This window comes from Alligator mississippiensis, chromosome 3, assembly GCF_030867095.1.
Source record: "Alligator mississippiensis isolate rAllMis1 chromosome 3, rAllMis1, whole genome shotgun sequence".
In the NCBI taxonomy this organism is placed as follows: domain Eukaryota; kingdom Metazoa; phylum Chordata; order Crocodylia; family Alligatoridae; genus Alligator; species Alligator mississippiensis.
In genome coordinates this window covers 253744542-253768554 of record NC_081826.1, presented here as the reverse complement: position 1 = coordinate 253768554, position 24013 = coordinate 253744542, and the positions used below count along the sequence as shown (strand labels likewise).

The following is a 24013-nucleotide window of genomic DNA, read 5'->3' as shown; positions in this document are numbered from 1 at the left end:
TGAGCAGAGCACACAGGCTGCCGCCCGAAACAGCGAGGAGCCCGCGGACTCCGACCCCTGGCCCTGCCGGGGCGGGGCGGGGCGGGGCAGGGCGGGCGGTGTGCCGGGCTGGGTGCTCTTGAGGAGAGGCTGCTGCCAGGTACTCACAGGCCTCGCTGGACGTGGCGCCGGGGTAGCTGTCGCACTCGTGCTGCGGCGAGGTGATGAGCACCTGCAGCTGCGCGAGCTCGGCCGCCGCCGCCCGCCCCCGGCCGCGCCGCCGCCGCCAGGAGGAGCCGAACACGTAGTCGAAGTACCTGGGGCAGAGGCAGCCGCCGTGAGCGCCGCGCCGCGCCGCGCCCCCGGCCCCGGCCCCGGCCCCGGCCCCGGCCCCTCCCCGGCCCGCACCTGCGGAAGGCGTCCAGCAGCAGCGCGCAGCCAGGCCCGGCCGCCGAGCCCGGCCCGAGCGCGAAGCGGAACCGCTCCGGAGCCAGCTGCAGCCGCGCCGGGGAGCTGCGCAGCGCGCGGGGCAGGGGCCACAGGGAGCCGGCGGGAGACTCGCCCGGCGCCGCCGCCTCTTGCGGGCGGCGGTACAGGCTGGAGGCGCCCAGCGCCGCGGACACGCACAGGAGCCCCCACGCCAGCGCCGCCAGCCCCATGGCTCTGCCCGGCTCCCGCGGCGCTGGGGCTGGGCAGGAGCCGCGCTCCGCCTCCCGCTGTCACGGGACCGGCTGCTCCGCCCTGGGTGACCTGGGGCACAGCCAGAGCCGCGGGCCCGCCTTGGAGCTGCGTGGGGGCGAGAGCAGGTCTCTCCCCGCGGCCCCTTGTCGGGAACCCCCGGGGAACCGGGGCTGGAAGGGGCGCGCAGGGATCGTCTATAGGGTGGCCAACATAGAGGACAGTCCGGTTGTCCTCTGGCCTCATACGAAACCCGACTCCTTTATGTCCTCGGCAAGTGAGGCTGAAAAGTGAGAGAGAAACGCGGGGGGGGGGGGACGGGAATTCTTTCTTCAAGAGAAAAATAGTGGACATAAAGGTGTCAGGTTTTGTATCCATAGAGGGCAGAATAGCAGAAAACCAGAATGGCCACTACAATGGCCACCCTAGTCATCTAGGCCCGCTCCTGCCTGAGGCACCATTGCCCCTACCCAAACCCACCCCTAGAAACCTGCAATCTGGCCTGTTTGCAGACCTGTGGTCAACCTGGACACCTCAGAGACATCTCTAGCAGCTTCAGGCCCCACTGTTGAAGGTCCTGAGGCTCCTAGACACGGGCTCGAGGCTGGGAGTGGTTTCTCCAAGGTATGGGGCTCAGGCCTAAGGCGAAGTGAGGCTGGCATGGGTTTGCTCTCTTGCACCTCTCCTGAGCGGTGAGAGGGGTTAGCCACATTGGCCTCAAGTCAGGCCGCAGGCAATGAAGAGATGCGCCTTCAGGTGCAAACATGTAACACTTTGAATGCTTTACATACCCTCTAAACCCCAAGCATCTAGGTGTGCAGGCCACGTTATCTGAACATCTTAATAGCACAACAGGAATATCAAATACTGTTTTGAGCTGGTCCTCCTTGAACCAATTCAATGCTACGAGTGGGCAAAGAGCATTCTGTGCCTAGCATCTGCCCTGTCCTCCCAGCATCCCGGCACCACTCCTCATGCCTCCAAACTCATGCAAGGCAAGGGGGCTGCTTTGGGGTGCACTGCAGCCAGGACTCTACTGCCCAAAGATCTAGTGCCTGCAGAGATGGGGAAGCAGAAAGCCTCTGTGTCATTTTCACTTCCCTGCTAGGGACCCTCATTTTGGGTAAGGGGTAGTCAGGTTCTGGGGAAGGTGGTCTTTGTAGCCTCCTAGTGATGGTGAGTGCATGGCTGTGCCCATAACAGTAAACACCTGTCAATCGCTGGGTGGTTGTGTGGGGAAACAGAGCCATTGCACAATGGACACTTAACAGAACAGACTGGCTGTCAATTCCCTGCTCCCACAGCACCAGGAAACCCTTAGTCTCCAACCCCTTTTCTTCTGTCCCCTCGTGAGGGCTCTTGGGGAAATTTTAAGCTCTGACCCCTGGAAGGCTTGATTGTTTGAGTACTCAAACAACCTCTAGTGCTGGTTTGGCAGCAATACAAGCCCTGAAAGGTAAGGGTTCTACTCAGAAACCTCAGCAGTGTATGTGTGGTCAGCTACCATCCAGGAGCAATTGTGAACCAATTCCCAATCAGTGATGTTCTTGGAACAGTTAAAATGTTTTGTCTGTCTGCACCCTGAAAGACAACCTAAATTAGAGGTGCATAAGCCCCTTAATGAGGGGGGGAAAGGAGTTGGGGGAAATGTCCCAACCACTGACTTGGCAGGGGTGAAAACATCAGCTGCTGCCAGAAACTGTGCTTTGTGTTTGTGTTTGTGATCATCACGGTGGCAACTGGAAGTCCTTGCTTCAGCTTTGCCCTGGGTGCCCAACTGTGCCTATACACTACTGTGCATAAGCATTCATGATTCCCAAGCTCGCTTTGCTTCAGCTGGTTAAGTGAGCTAAGGCTCATGAAAGCTTATGCATCTCTGATTTAGTTAAGTGCCTCTCTACCCTGCCTTCTTACAGGAAGGACAAGGAGCCTGCTACCACTTGCAGCCACAGGTAATTTCTCAGGTGATAGAGGCTTATATTTATGTAGGTGAAGGTATGGGCTTTTAATCTTACCCCCTCTTACATGTATTGATTTATCTGGTAATTGTATCTGGTTTATGCAGCACATGAATGCATTATAATCTCTTGCTTCATCAAAACCTGAGGAGAGGAGGGAGAAATTCTGCATTGCACTGGGTCAAGTAAACAGTGTCTATCCTGATGTGCAGTGGAATGACCACTGTTGTTAGTAGATTTCCACAGACATCAAAGGAAGAACTTGGCCTTTGTAGGTTTATATGCTATGTGTTCAAGCCCTTATTGCTTTTCTAAGTCAAAATAAAAATGTGCTCCCTTTTGAGGGCCACAACTACTTCAGTTTCGTCCTGTTTTGTCTTCTAGTTCCCTGTCCAAAATGTTTCAGTCCTATATCCTACCATCTACTACAATGCCGTGGATCAGTAGTTTTCTGATGGATCTTTTCTTGTGTCAGAAAAGACATTGCTCAAATTGAATTTGTCCATAGGAATGTGGTAACTTTAGCAAGTTTTCTTCTTAGAATTACCATTAGTTTTTAAAATGTGCTCTGATAAAAGATGAAATGTTCTGTTTCAGTTTTATCAGGATTATTTCCATTTTTCCTTTCAAAATGTTTTGTTTTCACATACATTTTTATTGCAAGAAAAATCTAAATTGGGATGAAGGATTCTGATTTTATTGAAATGTAATTTTTTAAGATTTTGATTGAGTAAAAATAATTATGTTCCAGTGGAACAGTGCAACAATCCTCCTACATGCAAGATACTGAAGGTTTGAGGATTTAATCATTTTAAGCATTGCACAAATAGCTGGATGGATACACAGCGACATATCTCAATGACAAGATAACAAGGCATTTTATAAGCAGCTTCTTAGGGAGGACACAATAAGCAAACAAAACATGAATGAAAATGTTGTAACATTGGGGAAGTTTTGTTGAGATACCAAATGGAATGTGAGGTTAGAAAGTGACAGCGATGTGAGCCCCTTGCCTTGGACTGCCATCCTGCCTTGGTTGAGGGAGAGGATACAGACCTAGAAAATGAAATGGTTGGCAAATCTGTGCTGGTGAGAGCTGCCTGATCTTTAAAATCAGGTACCAAAGACATTCAGAAACTCTACTGAGGGAGCATAAATATCTGGTTCTGTATAGTCTTATATGATCATTGATAAGTCAGTTAATAGTGGGTCAGCGCCCTTTATGTTAAATAATCCTGTATTATGCGGAAAGTCCGGCAAACCATATCTTCACTGAAATAGTTACAGAGGTCTGGGAGAAACAAACACACACACACACACACACACACACACACACACACACACACACACACACTTCAAAGCAAGGAAATTTAAACTTTGAGGAACATGCTTTTGCTGCTCCCACTCCTGGAGCTCACAGTTCCCCATGTAACTTCCTTATGCTTCATTCTCAAAGATTAAAAAAAAAAATTGTGGCATGTAATAGATCCCTCTAATGCACGATATCGTTCAGCTGTTTAACTGGTAGCCCATATGTTGCATGCAGCCCCTGGAGGGTTGACATGCAGCTCCCAGACTCTCAGCCAGCTGCCATTTCTCCTCCCCACTTGTTCTTGCTGTGGCAGCTGGGAGGGTGCTGGACTGCCCAAGCTGCACATATGGCAAAGAGAGCCTGCCTACACTGCAGATGGGTGGTGTGTGTGGTCAGGAGAGTGTATGGGTGTGCCAAAGGAAATGCAAACTGCTTGAGCAATGGGGAGGTGGCCCATGTGGCCGGGAAATGGGGGAGCCAGGTTGCCCACACTGGCTGGTTGGGAGAGTGATGGCAGCTCACCTCCCCTCTTCTCTCAGCCACACACACCACACGGGGAAAGCTGGACTGCCTGTGCTTGTAGGATGCACACAACTGGAGGAGAGTTGAACAGCCTGGCTCCGCCTCCCAAACCGCACATGCAGTAATACCTATCCTTCCCACTCTGGGGAGGGAGCTGGGCTGCCTTTGCTGGCAGGAGGGCTGTCCCCACAGCCCCTGCATGCAGCTGAAACAGGAGAGAGCTGGGCTGTATGGACAGTTGGAGGGGTAGGGGTGGCACTGGGCAGCCCACATGGTTGGGGAGATGCTGGGGGGGAATGCAGTCCCTGTGTCTGTGGCCCACATGGCATCCAATCCCTGGCTTCCTGGAAGTTGGACAACCCTGAAATAATGCGGTCACAAAGCTTCCTATCATGCGTGAATGACCTTTACCTGACTTAAGAAGTCTACGGGCTAACAAGAGGTAAAGTGCTGCTCGACCTAGTACTGTCTACTGGGGATGACCTAATCGGCGACCTAGTGATCGATGGGAACCTGGGTAACAGTGACCACAAGCTGATCAGGAAAGCCAACTTTGACAAGCTCAGGAGGCTTGTCAGTGAGGCCCTAAGGGACCACAACCCCATGGGGAGGGGAGTTCAGGAAGAGTGGTTGATCTTCAAGGGAGCGATCCTCAATGCGCAAGCTAATTCTATTCCATCTCGGAGGAAAGGCAGCAAGAGGGCACAGCAGCCCCCCTGGCTCTCCAGGGATCTAGCAGACCTCCTGAGGCTACAAAGAAAGACCTACAAAGGATGGAGGATGGGATTCACATCCAAGGAGGAATATTCTGCACTGGTCCAGTCCTGCAGGGAGCAAACCAGGAAAGCCAAGGCTGCAACTGAACTCCAACTAGCTTCGAGCATCAAGGACAATAAAAAGTCCTTTTTCAGATATGTGGGGAGCCGGAGGAAAAGCAAGGGCAACATTGGGCCCCTGCTGAACCAGATGGGACAACTGACAACCGATGCCCAGGAAAAAGCCAACCTATTAAATGGGCGCTTTGCGTCGGTCTTTCATCAGTCCCATGAGACGCCCATGCCCACTACGGGACAGGGAGGTCCGGGTGAGGGAGATCCTCTGCCCTTCCAATGCTGACCTCATGAAGGAACACCTTGAGAGGCTGGATACCTTCAAGTCAGCTGGCCCTGACAATCTATACCCCAAGGTACACAAGGAGCTGGCGAGCGTCATAGCCCAGCCCCTGGCACAGATCTTTGAGAACTCCTGGCGCTCTGGTGTAATGCCCGAAGACTGGAAGAAGGCCAATGTGGTGCCTATCTTCAAGAAAGGGAGGAAAGTGGATCCGGCAAACTATAGGCCCATCAGCCTGACCTCTATCCCAGGGAAGATCTTAGAAAAGTTTATTAAAGAGGCCATCCTTAATGGACTGGCCGATGCCAACATCCTGAGGGATAGCCAGCACGGGTTTGCTGTGGGTAGGTCTTGCTTGACCAATCTTATTTCCTTTTATGACCTATCACCCAGACAAGGGAGAAGAGATTGATGTCATATATCTTGACTTCAAAAAAGCCTTCGATCTGGTATCCCATGATCACTTCTTGGCAAAACTGGCCAATTGTGGCCTTGGGTCCACCAGGACCTGCCGGATGGGAAATTGGCTCCGTGGTCAGACTCAGAGGGTGGTAATTGACAGAAGTCAACCGTCATGGTGCCCTGTGACCAGTGGGGTCCACCAAGGCTCTGTCCTTGGACCCATATTGTTCAACATCTTCATTAATGATGTGGACACTGGAGTCAGAAGCGAACTGGCCAAGTTCACTTATGACACCAAACTTTGGGCAAAGCATCCACACCAGAAAACAGGAGGGTGATCCAGGCTGACCTGGACAGGCTCAGCAAATAGGCGGATGAGAACCTGATGGTGTTTAATTAACACTGAAAAATGCAAGGTTCTCCACCTTGGGAGGAAAAACCTGCAGCATCCTTATAGGCTCAGCAGTGCTACACTGGCTAGTACTACGGAAGAAAGATGAACATGAGCCTGCAATGCAATGCTGTGGCTAGTAAAGCAATCAAAATGCTGGCTTGCATCCGTAGATGCTTCTCAGGCAAATCCCGGGATGTCATTCGCCCCTTGTACTCAGCCTTGGTGAGGCTGCAGCTGGAGTACTGCGTCCAGTTTTGGGCCCCACAACTCAAAAAGGATGTGGAGAAGCTTGAGAGAGTCCAGGGAAGAGCCATGCGCATGATCAGAGGTCAGGAAAACAGACCTTACGACGACAGGCTGAGAGCCATGGGGCTCTTGAGTCTGGAAAAGTGCAGGCTCAGGCAGGGGTGATCTGATGGCCACCTATAAGTTTATCAGGGGTGACCACCAGTATCTGGGGGAATGTTTGTTCACCAGAGCACCCCAAGGGATGATGAGGTTGAACGGTTATAAACTACTGCAAGACCGTTTCAGGCTGGACATAAGGAAGAAATTCTTTACTACCCAAGCCCCCAAGGTCTGGAATAGCCTGCCATCGGAGGTGGTTCAAGCACCTACATTGAACACCTTCAAGAGTAAATTGGGTGCTTATCTTGCTGGGATCCTATGACCCCAGCTGACTTCCCTGCCCTTCGGGCGGGGGGCTGGACTCGATGATCTTCCAAGGTCCCTTCCAGCTCTAATGTCTATGAAATCTATGAAATACAAATTGTGACCTCTGATCTCAGGCACAACACAGTTGCATGTGTGCATTAGCAAAGCATGTGTTCTGAGGGAAGGCACGTGAGAATAAAGTTCAACTCCTCTGCTGAAGTGTGAGTTAGTGGAATGCATTACGTGCTCCACATTAGTATTACGTCTTATTCTGTGGGAGGCAGAAAGGATGTTTGAAGTTGAAAGCTCTGCTAATGGGAGTTATTAATGGGTGTGTGCCTGGCAAGACTTGTTATCAAAGATTCCTTGATCATGACCCCTGAATGTGAGGCTTAGGTGGACCCAACCTCCCACAGAAACCACAGACAACCCTCATATTGGTTCCCTTCTTCCATGGTCTCTTAGATTTATCTGGATGGTAGGGGAAGCCAATGGATCAAGCTCTCTGTATACATTCCCTACCATCTACCAGTTTTGCGATATCCCCACTGGGAACGTTCTTCCTTTATTTGCTGGCATTGCCAAGCTAACAGGCTTTCTCTGGCTCATCATAACAGCTAAGCTGGAGGTCACTGGCTATTCAGAAAACGTTTCTGAGGAGCGAGGATGCCTCAAGCTTAGATGGTTTAAGGGAAAGTGTGCCATGACTTCTCTGTGCAGCCTCTTCTAGTCTTCAACTTACTGACCTATTCCTTTGTAAACAAGAAGTAATCAGAAGAGCAAGTGGTGCTTCACAGCATAGCTTCTGGCAGTTCTAAGAAAAAAAGAGTTATGTATTTAAAAATAATACATTTTGAACTGTTACCCTTATAGCATTGGAGATTCTGCATCTGAAATAAAGAGGAAGTACATTTCAGAGATGTTTTTGAGGTTTATGTGGAACTCAGTATGAAGTAAGAAACTCAACACCACCAATAAAAAATGCTTCCCTTAAAAAAAACAAAAAAACAACTAACCTGACTTACAAAGGACTATAAATGGTAAATCAAGATGGACTCTTAACTATCGTGGCACATTTACACTTTCATATTGTTACTTTTACAACTAGCAAAGGCTGCTGCTGCTAATGTCATGTTCCCCTCTTGACATTCTGGATTTGTGTTACTAAGCCATAGACCAGCCTGGGAAGACTGCTGCAACTTGAACCCAAATCCTAGGACTGAGCACAAATCCTGAGGGGGGGGGAGGAATATGATGGTGGAGGGTAGTGACATACCGGTGCCCTGCCCCTGCCCATTCTGTTGCCCCTCACTGACAAGCCACACCCCCCCAACCCTGCCAGTGCCCCCCACCCCTTGCTGGTGCCCTTCACTACCAACCGGGAGCCCCCTGGCGCTGCCAGTGCCCTGCACACACAACCCACGGTCACCCGTCCTGTCCTCTGTGCTCCCCACTCTCAGCCCTGGCGGTGCCTCTCACTCCCAATCTGCAGCCCCTGCCCCGCCAGTACTGCTGGTACCCCTCACTCTGGACCCAAAGCCTCTGTCCCCCCGACCCAGCCGGTGCTCCCAGCCCTCTGCAGCCCAAACAGCTCCCGCACCACGAGGGCGCCTGCTCGCTCGCTCCTTTTACCTCGGTTGTCTGAGCCTGCACGGGGAGCACGTGACTCCCGACAGCCAGTCACCTTGCCTGAAGCTGCCAGCCCCAGAGAGCGGAAAACCCGGACATTTGCTGTTATTTTAAAAACCTGCCCAGACGCAGTACAGGGGTCAAAAAAGAATGAGGACATATCTGGGAAAACTCGGGCGCATGGTAACCCTATCTACATTGTCCAAACTTTTCACATGGAGACTTCAGCATGCACTAAGCGTACAAAGGGATACTCAGGAAAATCAGTCCAAATGAACTATAGGTGTAAATGTAAAGTGGACCAGTGAAAGCCCCTGCTTAGATCCTTTTATTGCTTCTGGAAAGGAAGGTGCAGTTACTCTTTCAGCTGCATTTGACCTATCATCACCCTGGGTTGCATGCAAACAAGCAGCTTTGATTAGGGTCTTTGCATCAGCTCCTGATCTAATTTCTCCTACCTTTTCTTAAGCTGCACAAAAGGGAGAACAAGAGAAGTGAAGAACAAGGAGAAGGTCAAGGATAATAGGATTGAGTACTTGTTTCAGGTAGGACTTTTCTTGGAACAGTTTCACTCTTCCGTGTTGATTCATGGCTTGTAAATAATCATTGCCTGAGTTAAGATCCAGGAAATCAAAAGTGGCTGCAGCTCTACAAGATGAGGGAGTGTTTTTCTGGAGATTTGTGCAGAGTTTGGCCCAGTGTTGCAGATGCAGGACACCAATAGAAGAATTGCTTATCCATTCAGAAGCATGTAGTCATTGCCATCTGGACACTCACAGCCCTGACTGCTGTTGATCTGTAGCCAATCAATTTGATGAAGGCAGCTTGACTTGTAATTAAAGTGTTTGATGCTATTAATATGGTACTGCCTCTCCCTGTTGTAAGGCTTACCAGCCCTCAGGAAGTTATTGACGGTACTGCATGTATGTGATTTTCCAAATGCAGGGGTGGGCAAAATACAGCCTGTGGGCCAGATCCAGCCTACCAACTGACTGGATCCAGCCCACAGATGCCCCCACAGCATTCTGCATGGGACTGAACTCCACTAGCTTCCTCCAGGGCAGCCCACACATTGCTTTCACCCGCACTTGCTGGCCCAGGCTCAGACCAGCACGTGCAGCTTCCAGTGGGGCTGTTTCTGGTGCTGCTCTGCTCACCTTGCCTCCAGTGGGAGCCACCCAACTGAAGCTTCCCCCCCACCCATCCGGACCTGTGCAGCAGGAGCAGGAGCCACCACTGGAGGAGGTGAGGGGAGCAGAGCAGCACCTGGATAGCTGTAGCCACAATGGGAACAGCCCTGCCAGAAGCTGTGTGCACTGGCCAGGGCCTGAACTGGTGGGGCTGTTTTGTTGTCCTTGCATCCAGCAGTGGCTCCTCCTCCTTCCCTTGCCCCTGCTTTGCCACTCTGAGCAGGGACAGCTTGAGCCAGGCAACTTCTGCTTCAGCACGTGGGGCTCCACTTCTTCCCTGCCTGCCCCCCGCCTCTGCTCTTTTCACCTCCAGTGGCAACTCCTCCTCCTGCCCCTGCTGCACCGCTTTGAGCAGGTGGGGGGAAGTTTCAGTCACGAATCTCCTTATGGAGGCAAGGGGAGCACAGCAGCATGCAGCTGGCTGCAGCCACATTGGGAACAGCCCTGCTAGAAGCTGTGTGCTGGCCCTGGTTGGCAGGCATGGGCTGCCCCAGGCAGAGCTCAGCCCTATGCAGAGCACCGCAGGGACAGCCACAGATTACACCACCCGGACAAGCTTTGCTGCACACTCTCCCCTCCTCCCACCCCCCACTCCTTCCACTTACTCCCAGGTAGCCTCCTTCCACACATGCCCCCCCGGGGGCAGGACATGCAGGGAGCAGATTGAAGCTGGGCCCCAGCCCTGAGCTGTCACCACCCCATGACCTAGACTCACCCTCCCCTTCTGCTCCAGAGGATTGCTTAACTGCCCAAAGTCCCATAGGGAGTTTTGGCGAGTTGTTGGGGGGAGGGTGCTGACCCGGCCCACGACAGCTCGTTAAAACCCCATATGTGGCCCTCTGGCCCAAATAATTGCCCACCCCTGTCCAACTGCATAGGGTCCATTGCTCCGAGTCTGTGGTCATGAATAGAAGAGGTTCTTCTCCATTGTGCTCCATGACCTCACTGATTGCTACAGTAAATCTACCAATGTGAACGTGCAGTGGCCTGGAAAAGTTGTGAATTTTCAGGAACTCTTGCTTGTTTTCTCTAATGAAAAAAGTGTTTTGCTAAAACTGGGATACTTTGCTTGCCCTCTGCTATGCTAGCTGATGAGGTCTTTCACTGGAGTTTTGGATCATAGCACAGAACTGTTTAACTACAACTAAAACAGCTGCAGCTTAGCAGTAGAGTGTACCTTTGGGAGATGGAAGAGCAGATGATTTAAGTTTGTAGGGGAAAGCTTGAAACAACTAAGTAATGCCTGCCCCTAAATCAAACAGCCTGATGTCAGCTGCAGAACGTGTGTGTAAAAGGGAGAGAGAGAGAGATATGCGAAGTGTAGGTTCAGAAACTTTCAGGACACATGGAAGAAGCCATGAGATGCCTTCTTCTAAATCAGTGATTCTCAACTAGGGTGCTGTGGCTCTCTAAGGTGCATTGAGATCCTTTCAATGGTGCTGTGGGGTGTCACGTAATGTTAGTACCATTAGGTGAGCAAACATGATTCACAAGATAAACCTAGAAGAGATTTCAAATATGAGTCCTTAGTGTTAAAAATATTCTGGCCTGTTGTGGTCTTCATGAGTTCTTTACAGAATTGCTTTATTTTTTTTTAGTAGTCAAAAATGATTGTAAACTAAGATTTAGTGTTTTCTAAAAGGTGCCTCAAATCTATCAAGGATTGCCTCGAGTCTGAAAAGGTTGAGAACTACTGTCCTAAACAGCAGTCACTAGAGGCATGTTGTCAGGGATACCTTAGCATCTATTGTGAGGAAAGGGCATATTGTTTTAGTTACATTCTTCCCCTAACATGCTTTGAATTACTTGTCTTGGTTCATGGGGCTGCAGTCTGTTGGGCTGTGTGAACAAGTCCAAAGTTCAGTGAGCTATTAGTGCTGTTTTGCAATGTGTTTGAAGCACATTGGGAGTTAACAATATTTGTGCCTTGATAATAGGACTGTGCAGAGTCTCCTACCTGGATTTTACTTACAGCTGCAATACGCTTTGTCACTTGTACATAAAAATGCCATTTGAGACTTTTACTGATAAACAGGGATCTTGGGTTTTCTGTTTCCCACAGAAGAACAGAGTAAAATGTGGATTTCTCCCATTACCAGAGTAAAACTCAGATTTGGCAGTTTTGCAATGAGCCCTCTGCAGGCTGGCAGAGTTCCAGCCTGTAAGGGGCTGGGAGGGGAGTGGAAGGAGGGCAGTTGGGGGAGGGGAGGGGGGCAGGATGTGCATGTACATGGCTGCCAGGGGGAGCCTGGAGAGCAGCTCCCCCAGGAAAGTGGCAGGGAGGATTGAGGCCCCCATAGGGAGGGAGTTGGGCAGGCCTGGGGCTAGGGCTGCTGTCCAGCCATGCAGTTTGTGAGGCTTGGGGCCACAATACATGGCTGCACAGCCCCAACAAGGAACAGGACGGGGCTGTGGGCAGCTCACCTGGGAGGGGAGGGAGGTCTGGTTCCCCACCACTGTGCACACTCCTGGGTAGTGGAGGGGACCCATGCCCTTCAGATCTGTGCACAGAGTGGGGGCAGGGATGGGTTGTGGGCTTGGGCTCCCACCCTGCTGCCCTCCCCTGGGGCCTCCACAGCTTAGCAGGTGTGCCCCGGCGCTGTGAGCTCCATGCTTCCCCAGTGATGCATCCCTTGTGTGCATGGCAGCAGTCGGAGTGGCAGCATGAGGTTGTGCCCCTTACTGCAGCCCTCCAAGGCATCACCAAGGCAGTGTGGAGTGCTGAGTCGCATCCACTGGGCTGCAGAGACCGGGGGGGGGGGGCAGAAAGGTGGGAGTCCAAGCCCCGCACACAGATCTGGGCAGCACAGGTTTCCCCTGGCCCCTGGGAGTGCACCCAGCAGTGGGGAGCTGCCCTACCCCCTGCCTGAGCCTGCAGAAGGGTGGGAGCAAGGCTCCACTCTGCTGCAGCAGCCGCTGCCTCCTGTCAGGGTCAGGGGGCTGCAGACCCAGGTTTCTGGTCCCATAGCCCTGGCAGCTGCCCCCCCCTCCCCCGCAAGGCTCAGGGAGCAGGTGATGTGGGTGGGGGGTAAGGGGCACAAGCAGTGCCAGGATGCTGCGGGGGTGGGGAGTGAGGGGGGACAATAAAGGGCCAGGGGGCTGTGAATGAGGAGCACCATTAAGGCCAGGGGGGCTGTGGAGGAGAGGGGAGTGAGGGGCACCTGCAGGGCTAGGGGGCTGTGTGGGCCTTTAATTTTAATCACAGATTTTGGGGGGGGGGTTTAATCAGAGAATTTTTTTTTTTTTAATTTTTTTTTAAAAGCAAGTCAGAGAGAACTAGGATCCCTGCTGATAAAAGTATCTTTCAAGAATTTGTACTGATTAAAACATGTCTTGCTAATAAAATTTGCACCAAAGAGCAGAATTAAATGCTTGCTGAATCAAAATGCACTGTGCACTTGATGATCTAACTATGGAATGCTAAAGTTAAAATACAGTCACCTGAAAAGGATATTCTTTTTTATTTGACACACCTGGCACTTGAATGTGCTCTGCACTGGGGCTGAAGGAATAGCTGGTAAATAAGCCAGATGTAGTAGGGTCACCTTTTTAAGTCCATGGCAGGGTGGTATAGCTTGCACAGGTGACTGGGTGTAGAAAGTGGGAAACAGGAGAGTTGTATCTGGTAAATTAGCCATTGCAAGTGTAGATGCAAATTTAAGCATGTGGAACAAGACTAACTTAAAAGGAAGGAGGAGCAGGTCTTAAAAAGTGAACTAGCTCATATCCACTTGCAAAAGCAGCATGTTGGGCCATGAGAAAAAGTATCAGCTGTATGACAGCATACAATACCAACAACTTCTATTAGAAGTTACTACACTTATTTGTAATGTGTACTTATCTCCCTTGCAGTACTGCTGGCAGTCTCCTTTGAGGGAGAAGGAAGACAGACTGAGTGTCCAGGTTGTGTTCTGACAATGAATGGTTGTCATCTCTGTCAGGTCTGTGTTTCTCTGGGGTCACAAGGAATGGTTGTCATCTCCCTGATTAAACAATCCTATACCATCAGTTTCCATCCACTGGCACTTCAGGAGTCAACATATCTAGCATACTATTGTAACCTTAAGCCATACCTCCTCATCCAATGTTTAAGTCAGTGATTCTCAACCAGGGTGCCAGGGCATCCTGAGTTGCCATGAGATCCTTTGAAGGGTACCAGGAAGTGTGAGGAGATAAAGAATGGGTGAAGAGATAAACAAATATGGGTAGGCTCAGGCTCTCTATACCTGGCCACTCCTAACCAGCCCTTCTGCAAGGAGGCAAGCACTACAATAAGCTAGTTTTTGCAGTAGGATGCTACTTAATTCACAAGTTAAAAGGGGGGGGCTGCCTTGAGCCTGACAAGGGGTGCTTTGAGTTTATAAAAGGTGAGAGCACTGTTCTAGATGAAGCTGTGCTGATGGCATGGATTGCTTCTGGAGAGGCAAAACAAACAAACAAACAAACAAACAACCCCCCCAAAAAAACAACCACCCAACCAAACACAGGATGTGTTAGAGGCTACACATCAAAAACATAAACTGCCTAATTGAGGCAGGGTGGAAAACAGGAAGAGGGCTATCAGAACATGTCGAACACAGGCATGACTGTATGAACATTATTGTGATTCAGCTTGTCAGAGATGAAATTATTACTGATTCTAGCATCAGCAAAAAAAATACCACAGTAACTTGCCCATTATATCATAGTAAGGAATTGCATTGTGTGAACAAACCTTCCTATATCAGTGCCTCCCAGTTTACAATGGAGTAAACCACCCATGTATACAGGCCTCAAGACAGAATTTCCATGGGAGCCCCTTGCTAGCATTGAATGTGAATGAGATTGGACCAGATTGGTACCTACATAGGTACCTGAGTACACCTAATTATTAAGGGTTTTTGTAAATTCCATTTTTAAGCTCTGGAGAAGGTACAAAAATGCTTTAATCAGTCACATCTCAGCCAGTAGGTGGTGCCATACCATCACTAAGACAACGTTCCTGTTAAGTCCTTGTGGTAAAGCCATCTAAAACAACATTATTCTGTAGCGAAATAAACTCAAGAAGTCTTGACTGCTTCATTAACTAATTTAAAAGAATTATTTCATTAAGGGTTGTAGTATGGTTTTCCATTGTTTCCTCGTGTTCTTGTATACGTCTTTGCACTACAAATTTATTTGACTGTGTAATAAACCAGAGCAAACAAGCTACTTATTCCATAGATTATCGGTGTTTTGAGTAGTAAAACAGTTTCCTACTTGCGTATTATGATAAGATGATATGTAATACAAATACGTAGTTGGCAGCAACTTACAAGGGGGAAGCAGACCAGTGGAAGTATTCCATGATCCCCAACTTGTATAACAGAGGAAACTATAATTAGTGTTTTCCTTCACTGAAATGATCACACAGTTAACATTGCAAAGGCAAGAAAAATAATCCTTAGGCTGTGAATGGATTTTACTTAATTTCTATCTCCCTCTTTTATATCCTTGGCAGATAATACAGTTCAGATTGTATTCAGTCACCAGATCTTTAGAGAACTTCTGATATTTTATTTCTACTAGTGAATTTATGGCCCTGGTATCCCAAGGAACACAAATGTTTGTTTAGTCTGGTACGTGTCAAGAACAGGTCTAGTCCTTTGTGCAGACATGGTCTGATCTGATGCAATTCTAGTGAAATAAGGGCAGGTAAGACCAGATGCAGACAGAGACAAGAACTGGGAGCAGACTGAAGAGGGTGGTCTGAGCACAAAGCTAGACCTGGGGAGAAGACTAACTGAAAGGAACAGTTGTTCAACTGTGCACGGCCCTCCTGCAGGACCCTGCGCCGTAGTCTCCCCAAGGCCTCCTTCCCATGCCAAGTTGGCCCAAAAGGGCACCCTCACTTCTTGGCCACCATGTCTTTGATGGAAAATATTATATATATGGGAGGCTGCCTTCCCATCCCCTCGGACACGGCTGGCTGTAACATCTGACCCCACGGACCCATTTGTGGGTCCCGTTCTATAATGGGTGTTGCTGGGTACCCTAGCCTTATGGGCTATGCGTGGCTCCAGCCACCCCTTTACCACACCCCAAGCCTCACAGGTGGAACTGATGTTGTTCAGTCTGGCCCTTGTTATAAATTTGGCCCTCTGGGGCTTTTCTCGCTGCCCCCTCTCTGGGGCTGGGGTCTCCATGCTGCCATGAATCCCCTATAAGGCCTCCTCCATCCCCTTATAGCCTCACCCAAGCCACCAGTCTTAAACAGCAAACAAAACACAAGCCCCTCAGCTATAACAACGTTGTTCAAGCCACCCCAGGGATGCTCCATCCTTTCCCAGTCTCAGGTCTGTACCTGGGGTCAGGCCTCTCCTCACTGCTTGCTCAGGAAGAACTCCTTCTCCCCTGGCTGCTGGCAGGGAACTGCTCTCCTGATCTCAGCCCCTAGGGGTTATAAGGGAGCCAGGCCCTTTCAGTCAGCTGACCACAGGCAGGTGTGGGTCGCTTGCTAACTCCAGTTGCCCTGGTGACTGACAGCTGGGCTCCTTAATCACTGCTAGGGCTCTTTCCCTAGTAGTTCCACTCTAAGGAGCAGGGTACCTAAGTGCTCTGCTACGAACTGCTATGCACACAAATGTCACTTGGGATGGTCCACAGCTTTTGCTTTGATGTAGGGGCCTACACTCTCAGGGCATGTCTATACTGCAGCATAATATAGAGAGATCTGAGGTAACTCGGTTAACTGTAGCTTGGGTACTGGAAGCAGTCTAGTCGCAGTAGTACTGAGTTCCCTGTGAACTTATTTACTTTTCTTTTCAGCAGGGTAAATTAGCCAGTGTGAATCTTGGCACATTTCAGCCAGATTGCTTCCAGTACCCAACCTATCTCTAAATGTAGCTTTATGTCAAGGTATCGCTATGCCTCAGGCATCTCTATGCTAGGTATATCAAAAATACAGAATGTGGGCCTGCACCCCCACTAACCTACCACTTAATTCAGGATTTTTGGTTGCTGCTGGTAGCTAAAATCAGCAGCAGTCAGCAACTAGAACATGGGGAATGAGCAGCAGCAGTGTTAGCCTCCTGGGTTCCAGAGGCATGTTGATGCAGCAGCTCCAGCAGGAGCTGATGCCACTGCTGCTCTCTCATGCCAGATTTGGGTTGTCTGACCTAAAAGAAACCCAGACCCAGCCTGTGAAAAGTCCAGATCCAGAGTTTGACACTGTATACTATACTGCAGGTACAGTATAAACTTCTTCTTAAATTTTGTAGGAAAATAGTACTAAAAGCTCAGATTCAGTAAACCACCAAGGATCATAAGAAAGGGAAGAGATCTCACAAGGAGGCAAGATCATCCCTGACTAAACCATTCCAGCCAAGTGTCTGTCTTAACGTGCTCTTGGGCTAGGGACAGACATTACACCCTTTAAGGCTAGGGACAGAAGCTACACATAAACCAGTTTAAGTGATCAGAAACTGGTTTAAACTTGTAACAGAATAAAAGTTCAGTGTATATAAACCAGTTCCAAAATGGTTGAAACTAGTTTAAGATAAACCTGGTTAAATGTAGAATCAGACTTTGGTGAATTAAGTCAAACTGGTTTATGGAACTTCTGTCCCAGATCCTGTCCTAGTTCAAGTTAAATCACAGCCCCCCAGCATCCCAGGATGCTCTTTAGCCCTGAGCTAGGCTGTGCAGTCTACTGGAGCAGAGCCAAGCTGCTCCCACCCCTCTGCTTTCTAACAGGAGCAGTGACAGCTGGCTGACAAGGGGGTGGGGGTGGGAAACCCTGCTGGGGATGCAGCCCAGCCTGCCTCTTGGGGGCGGAGCAGCCCCTGCTGGTCTTTTCCCCACTGGAGTGAAGGGGGTAGGGGCCTGGGACAGCAGGCTCAAGTGGAGTGGAGGGAAGGGGATGAAGCCCCACTTCCTTCCCTCTCCCACTGGCATGGGACCCCAGCTGGGGTCTGCCCAGCTTTCCCCCCTGTGCCGGTTCAAGGCTCAAGTGGTGGGGACAGACAGTAACTCAGGCAGCACCTCAGGTGGCGGGGGGGAGGAGGGGGTGCAGATTAAACCCACCCCCTGCCTTTCCTCTCCCACCAGCATGGGGCCCCAGCATGGGTGCCAGTGGGAGAGAGGAGGCAAGGGGGTTTAATCTGCGTCCCTCCTCCCCTTCGCTTGAGGTGCTGCTTGGGCCACAGGTTGGCCACACCCTCTGCCACTCGGGAACAAACCTAGCAAGGGCTGCTTCCCCCTTCCCCCTCCAAGCACACCCCAGCTGGGGTCCCTGCAGTCCGGGGTGGGGGTTTAAACCCCTCCTCAATCATATTCAGTGGCCTGACGGGGCCTAACCATGCCCCCTCCTCAGCTCCGCTTCCCTCCAACCTTCTGGCCACTGTCAAAGGGAAGGGAGGGCTCACTCAAGTGCCCCCCCAGCTTCTAGCTTGAGCCACTGCAGGCATGTGGCTGCATTTCTGGAATCAAAAGTGAACATGTATTCACTTGCTTCTTGGTTCAATCTATGCAGGTTAGACTAACCTGCAAAGATTGAATCAGTTCAGGCTCAGGCTTTTTGAATGTCTGTACTTAGCGAAAAACTATCACGATTTCCCTAGGTAGCCCGTTTCAGTGCTTGACCCCTCTCAGAATCAGCAAGTTTGCCTAATCTCCATCTTAAATTTCCACTGCTGCAGCCTGAGGCTATTGTTCCTAGTCCTGTGCCCTATGGCCAAAGAGAAAAGTCCATCCTCTACCCTTAGGTATTTGAAGACTATTATCAAATCACCACTCTGTCTTTTCTTCTCTGGACTACAAAACCCTAGTTCTTTCAGCCTTTCCTCGTAAGTCCTGCTTCCCAGGCCCCTAATAATTTTGTTGCTTTGTGTTGGACATGGTCCAAACTGTTCACATCCTTTGTGAAAGTGTGACGCCCAAAAGTGGACACATTGGGAATTTTTACATGTGCTGTGGGACGCAGCACCGGGCACTTTAATTAATGAGTAAGCATCATGTGTATCAGTGTTGCTGCGTGTCTCTGTACTGAAAAAATGGTGGCAGGGCATTTGGAACTAAAGCTCATCAAACGTGTTTTATTTCAAAGTGTCTCACCAACATTTTTTCAGCACAGAGATGCATGGTGGATACACATGATGTGGAAGGCTGCCGGAGCACGTCACTTTTCGTGCTCCAGCAGACTGGATCCATTGAGTGTGCTGGATTTCCAGTGTGTCAGAGTAGACTCTGTGCACGGGTATAGGAACCCAGTACTCCAGGTGAGGTCTCACTGATGCTGAATAGAGCAGAAGAATTATTTCCTTTGATTTGCACATGACACTCTGGTTAATTAATACAACCCAGTAGGCTCTTGACTTTTTTGTAACAAAAGCACACCATTGACTCATATTCAGCTTTTGGTCCCTTAGGTCCTTCTCTACAGTACTGCAGCCTAGCCAGTCGTTCTCCAGTCTGTATTTATGCATGCAATTATTCTATCCCAAGTGCAGGACTTTGCACTTGTTTTGTTGAATCTCATCTGATTGACTGTGGACCATTTTTCCAGTCTATGTAGATCCTAGCCCTTCCCTCCAGAATGTCTGCAACTCCACCCAGCTTGGTGTCATCTGCAAATTTGCTAAACACATGCTTAAAGTTAACCAACCACATAACATGCACTGAAGTCAATAAAACGTTCCTAATAGCTTTTACTTTTTCTACCAGGTATAGCAGTATGTCTTTTAGTAACTTCTCAAATGCATATTCTTCCTCTATGGTAGATGAAAGCTATATAGAGGTAGCTTACCCCTCTTTCACTGAAGGTCAGGCTGTCATTGGGCTAATTTTCATACACTGTGGGGTAACAGCATACATGCAGGCAGTTATCCCAAATAGCAGGACTGCTGTAAAACCGTGAAAACTTTACTTCACGGTAACTTGTTTATACACCCTTGCCTCTAAGCATATATTTAAATTAAGCAAGTGCACCACTACTTTCCTGACCAGGGGTCTGTGTGGTCTTTGGAACTGGTTAGTTCATATTATTTTCCTCTGTATTAGTGCAGGATTGTGGTTTAGATGAGCTGCAATGAATGTCTACAGCAAGGTCAGTAAAGAACAAACAAAAAATATCCCATGTTCTGGGATCTCAGATACAAAGCCAAATGTATCCATCCTTAACTCCAAATGTACTTGGTTTTGGGAGAAGAGGAGGATTTTGAAGAGGGCTGAATTAGCCTCTTAAGGCACATTCCTTTTTATCATAAACTTTGATTGATTACAAAAGAGAACTGCTTTGTGGAGCCATAAAGGCACCAATGGATACAAACTCCTCATAAAATGAAACAAGAACATGTGTCAGTATTACAGTCCATATGCAAACAGGACACTGAGAATGTGTGAAATAAACAGTTATAGTACAGCATAAAACAAAAGAGACTCAAATCCCATGACATGGACTGGAAAGAAAAGAAAAAAAGGAAGATGTTATCCAATTTAGGCAATGCAAACGCAGAACTTTATTTTACTCCTCTCCCCCAAAATGTGCAAACAGCTGCTGTATCATCCTATACGACAGAAAAAAAGCACTATTAAAAATGACCGATTCTTTTGTTGGAGGGTTGTTGGTGTTAACATATGCTCTGTCCATAAAAATCAATAGTGGAAGATAGCCAGGTACTGCTGGTAAGTAGCATTTGAGGCTTGAGGGCTGCCATATTCTTTTAGTTTGCATGTGGGTTCCATTTGCACAATGTGGCTATTACATTTTTGGCCAGTATTATGGCTGGAGAGCTCTTTGTACCCTTTTCAAAAGCACTTTGAGTTCTACAGATTGAAAATGACAGAAAGGTAATAAATGTAATTATTTATTATTTTGTCTTTGTAAAGTTCAATTTTGGCACAAAGAGAAAAAGGGAAAAATTGGAGATTAAACTTGAAAATAAAGTGCTATATTTGAATTATCTTATCTTTATATTGCAGTAGTTCTTGAGGCTTCAACCAAATTGTTCTAGATACTGTGTTGTTCTAGGCACTGTACAAACACATAATGAGTGAGTGCTGTGATCATTGGAGATAGCAGGACATTCAGTAATTTAGAAAAAAAGGGATTATTAATTGTATTTAGATTAGCAGGAGCCATACAGAGCATTCCAACTAGTCAGGCAGTGTTTCTTTGCGGTATTATTAAAAGGGGCAATTCATCATATGTTTTCAAGTAGAAAAACATTATTTGCCAGCCAAGCTGCATAGATAGTCTTTCTGCTGTTACTGAACATGGGCATTCTCACTTCTTTCTCTCGCTTTCTTCCCCCAGCCTCACTCCTTTAGTTTTATTTGTTTGATAGTTGTGTCTAGATGTTCCAAATAGGAATGAGGGGCCCACTTGGGCTAGGTATCATACAAAAAATGGGAGTAAGAGAGGGCCTGCCCAAATGTCTAATAAACAGAACAAATAGAAAGAGATATGGAACGACAATATGAAAGTTAGGTGGTTACATAGACTAGCAAGTGTTATGTCATTTATATCATTAGTATCTCAGATGCTTTTCTTTTTTTATATAAACTTTATAATGAATCCAAATTTAAGTAGTAAGTATAACATTTAAAAATTCTCAGTCCCCTTTGGCAGTGGTGTCAAACTAATCCACCTTTGGGACCAGTATGGAGAGGGCTCCAGGCTCTTTCTCTTTGTGTTGATGCTGGCACACTGGGCTGATTTGATAGGGCATCCAACGTAGCACATGCCCAGTGTCCCTTGTACCACATGCAGATTGAACCCTAGAGTGGGGCTGGCACATCGTGTGTGCCAGGCTGAATGATTCAAGTGCGCTGTCCACAGCACAGAGGGCCAGGCTGGGGTGTATGCTCCATGTGGCACTCCACCAAAGTGGCCCTATGTGCTGGCTGCAGCGTGGCTCAGTCCAGACCAACCCCAGACAGGGCACACAGAGCTGATCTGATGCAGATGTCTCATACAGTGTGTACCCTGTGCTGGCCTCTGGTGCAAGGTCCAATTTGTGCACCAAACCAGTTCTGCATGTTGCTTCCAACAAGTGGGGCCAATTCAAGACTCACAGGCAAGATCATAGGGCTCCATGGACTGAATCTGCCCTGCAGGCCATATATTTACATCACTGCCCTAATGGATGCATAAAAGCAGATTTTTATCTTCCAGCACCAGTGCTCCGTTAACCAAAGTCAGTTTCTGCAGAAGATAGTTTTGTCTTTTCTTCTCTTCCTTCCAGTCTTTGACAGCTTCTTTACATTTCATAGTCAGTTAAGCTTTTGTGTTTCTTTATCTCTATACTGCTTAATTCAGCCCCTCTTTTTCCTCAGAACTCTGCATAATATACAGGAATGTAACTAAGTAATGCTGACTTGGAGAGAGAGAGAAAAATAGCAGCTGCTAACTAGAGCTGCATGATTGTGCCAACAGCGTAGTAGCATTTGGAAGTCACCACTACCTCTGTGAATTATAGCTGTCCTGGGTGCCCAGCTGACTTGTCATAGGTCTGATAATACAAGGCTCAAAATCTTCTACCCCTGTCTGCTTTAAATTTTGAACTGATACTAAATTTGTTCTCAACGGTTAGCTCATAGAATTTGCACTTTCCATCAGTGTTTGAAAAAAGTTTCCCAAACTTTCTGATTTGGAGACAGGAGAAGATTATTTTTCAGCAAACTCCAAGAACTTTCACCTAGCTTCTAAGTAAGTGTCTTTATTCCTTCACCACTTTAGAGTATTGACTTGATAGGACAACTGTTCCATTACTAACACTTCCCAAACTTTTTAAAACCAATCAGTGATTTTAGGGGTGTAACTTCTCTTTCAAGCTTTTGCAGTTGCAGTTCTTGCAGCCAGTAGAAGATGAATAGTCAGTTCCCTCTGACTCATATATTAAAGAGTTTTCAGGAAGGCTCAGAAAGAACACTACCATGGGGTTATCTGGTAGATGGCATCATATTATTTCCATTATTTTGTCTCCAGTCTTTTTCTAAAACAGTTTTATTATTTTCACTATGAAAGTTTAACTAGATTGAGAAACTTCAGTGGATCATTGCAGGGAATGTTTTCCAGTATTCAGATCTTTCATGTAGCACAGGAGTAGGCAAGGTCTGGTCCATGGGCCAGATCAGGCCTACAGCAGACTCCATTTCCCAGCAGTCCCTGCCTGCACTACTTTGGCCAGTCTCCATGTAGACCCCAGGCACCTGGGGCTGTGACAGCCCTGCACTCTCAAGGTCTCCATGCACTGGCAGGGCATGTGGTTGGGCAGGGAGCTGCTCCAGGGCTGGGGATGAGATCTTGAGGAGGTGACAGCATGGGCCAGAGATGGGGCAGAGCCACGATCTACTGCCTGCACTCCCTTGTGATGAGCATGGGTTCTGTGGGCAGGGGTATGCAAGCAGCGGATTGCAGCTCTGCTCCAGCTCCGGCCGTGCACTGTCACCAGCCAATTACTCTACCAGTGCTGCTCTTGGCCACTCTGCAGAGACCTAGGGCCTGCTGCTCCTGGGGTCTATATGGAGCCTATGGGCAGGGGCTGCTGGGAGATGGAGTCCAGCTGCTTGCTGGATCCACCATTTTGCCCATGCCTAATATAGCACCTCTCCAATTTTTTTTTTTACATCTTTTTAAGGTGTGGATACAATCCTTGGATACAGTATTTCAGTAGTGCTCTCCCCAGTGTTGCACACAGCATTACTGTTTCCCTACATCCACTTAATATCTTTTTTACAGTCACATATCATTGTAGCCCTTCAGGCTAAACTTCCTACTGAGCAGGAGGCTATCCATCCTGATCTATGAGAGACAAGAGCAATGGGCCCATTGAGGAGGAGACTCCAAGGAGAGCAGATATGGGAGTGTGAGCACTCCTTTAAGACAGGCTGAGAACACAGGAAGAAGCCCTGGGTGGGAAAGCAGGTCAGTTTGACTTAAAGAGAAGTTTGTCTATTGGTTTTGGGGTCTCAGGTCTGGAAACCTACAGGACAGGGTAGGTGCAGGTTCTTTTTAAGCTGCCATTTTGTGAAGGGCTGGACATTTCTGCCAACAAGTAAAGAAGGGTCTTATCAGGGCCCCAAGAGGGTTGGAAACCAAGTAAAAAAATAAAAAAGAGGCAGAGGACAAAGCCTGAGAAAACGTGCTGTCCCTGGCATTAGTCTGAGGCAGGTGAGTTTTGTGTTTTCATTTTAACCCTACTCTGGAAGAGGTAGATTTTCA

The 24013-nt window shown here is 48.5% G+C and overlaps 1 protein-coding gene across 1 annotated transcript in view; it reads right to left on the bottom strand.

The window, feature by feature from the left end:
• Positions 1–653, bottom strand: part of HEXB (hexosaminidase subunit beta) — a 29537-nt gene extending 28884 nt beyond the window's left edge. Inside the window, exons 1-2 of the mRNA XM_059725097.1 lie at positions 388–653; positions 148–296 (exon numbers count right to left, since the gene is read on the bottom strand). Coding sequence (XP_059581080.1) covers positions 148–296; positions 388–638 — 400 coding nt within the window. The 5' untranslated portion in view covers positions 639–653. The remainder of the gene's footprint in view (positions 1–147; positions 297–387) is intronic.
• Between the last annotated feature and the right edge of the window lie 23360 nt (positions 654–24013).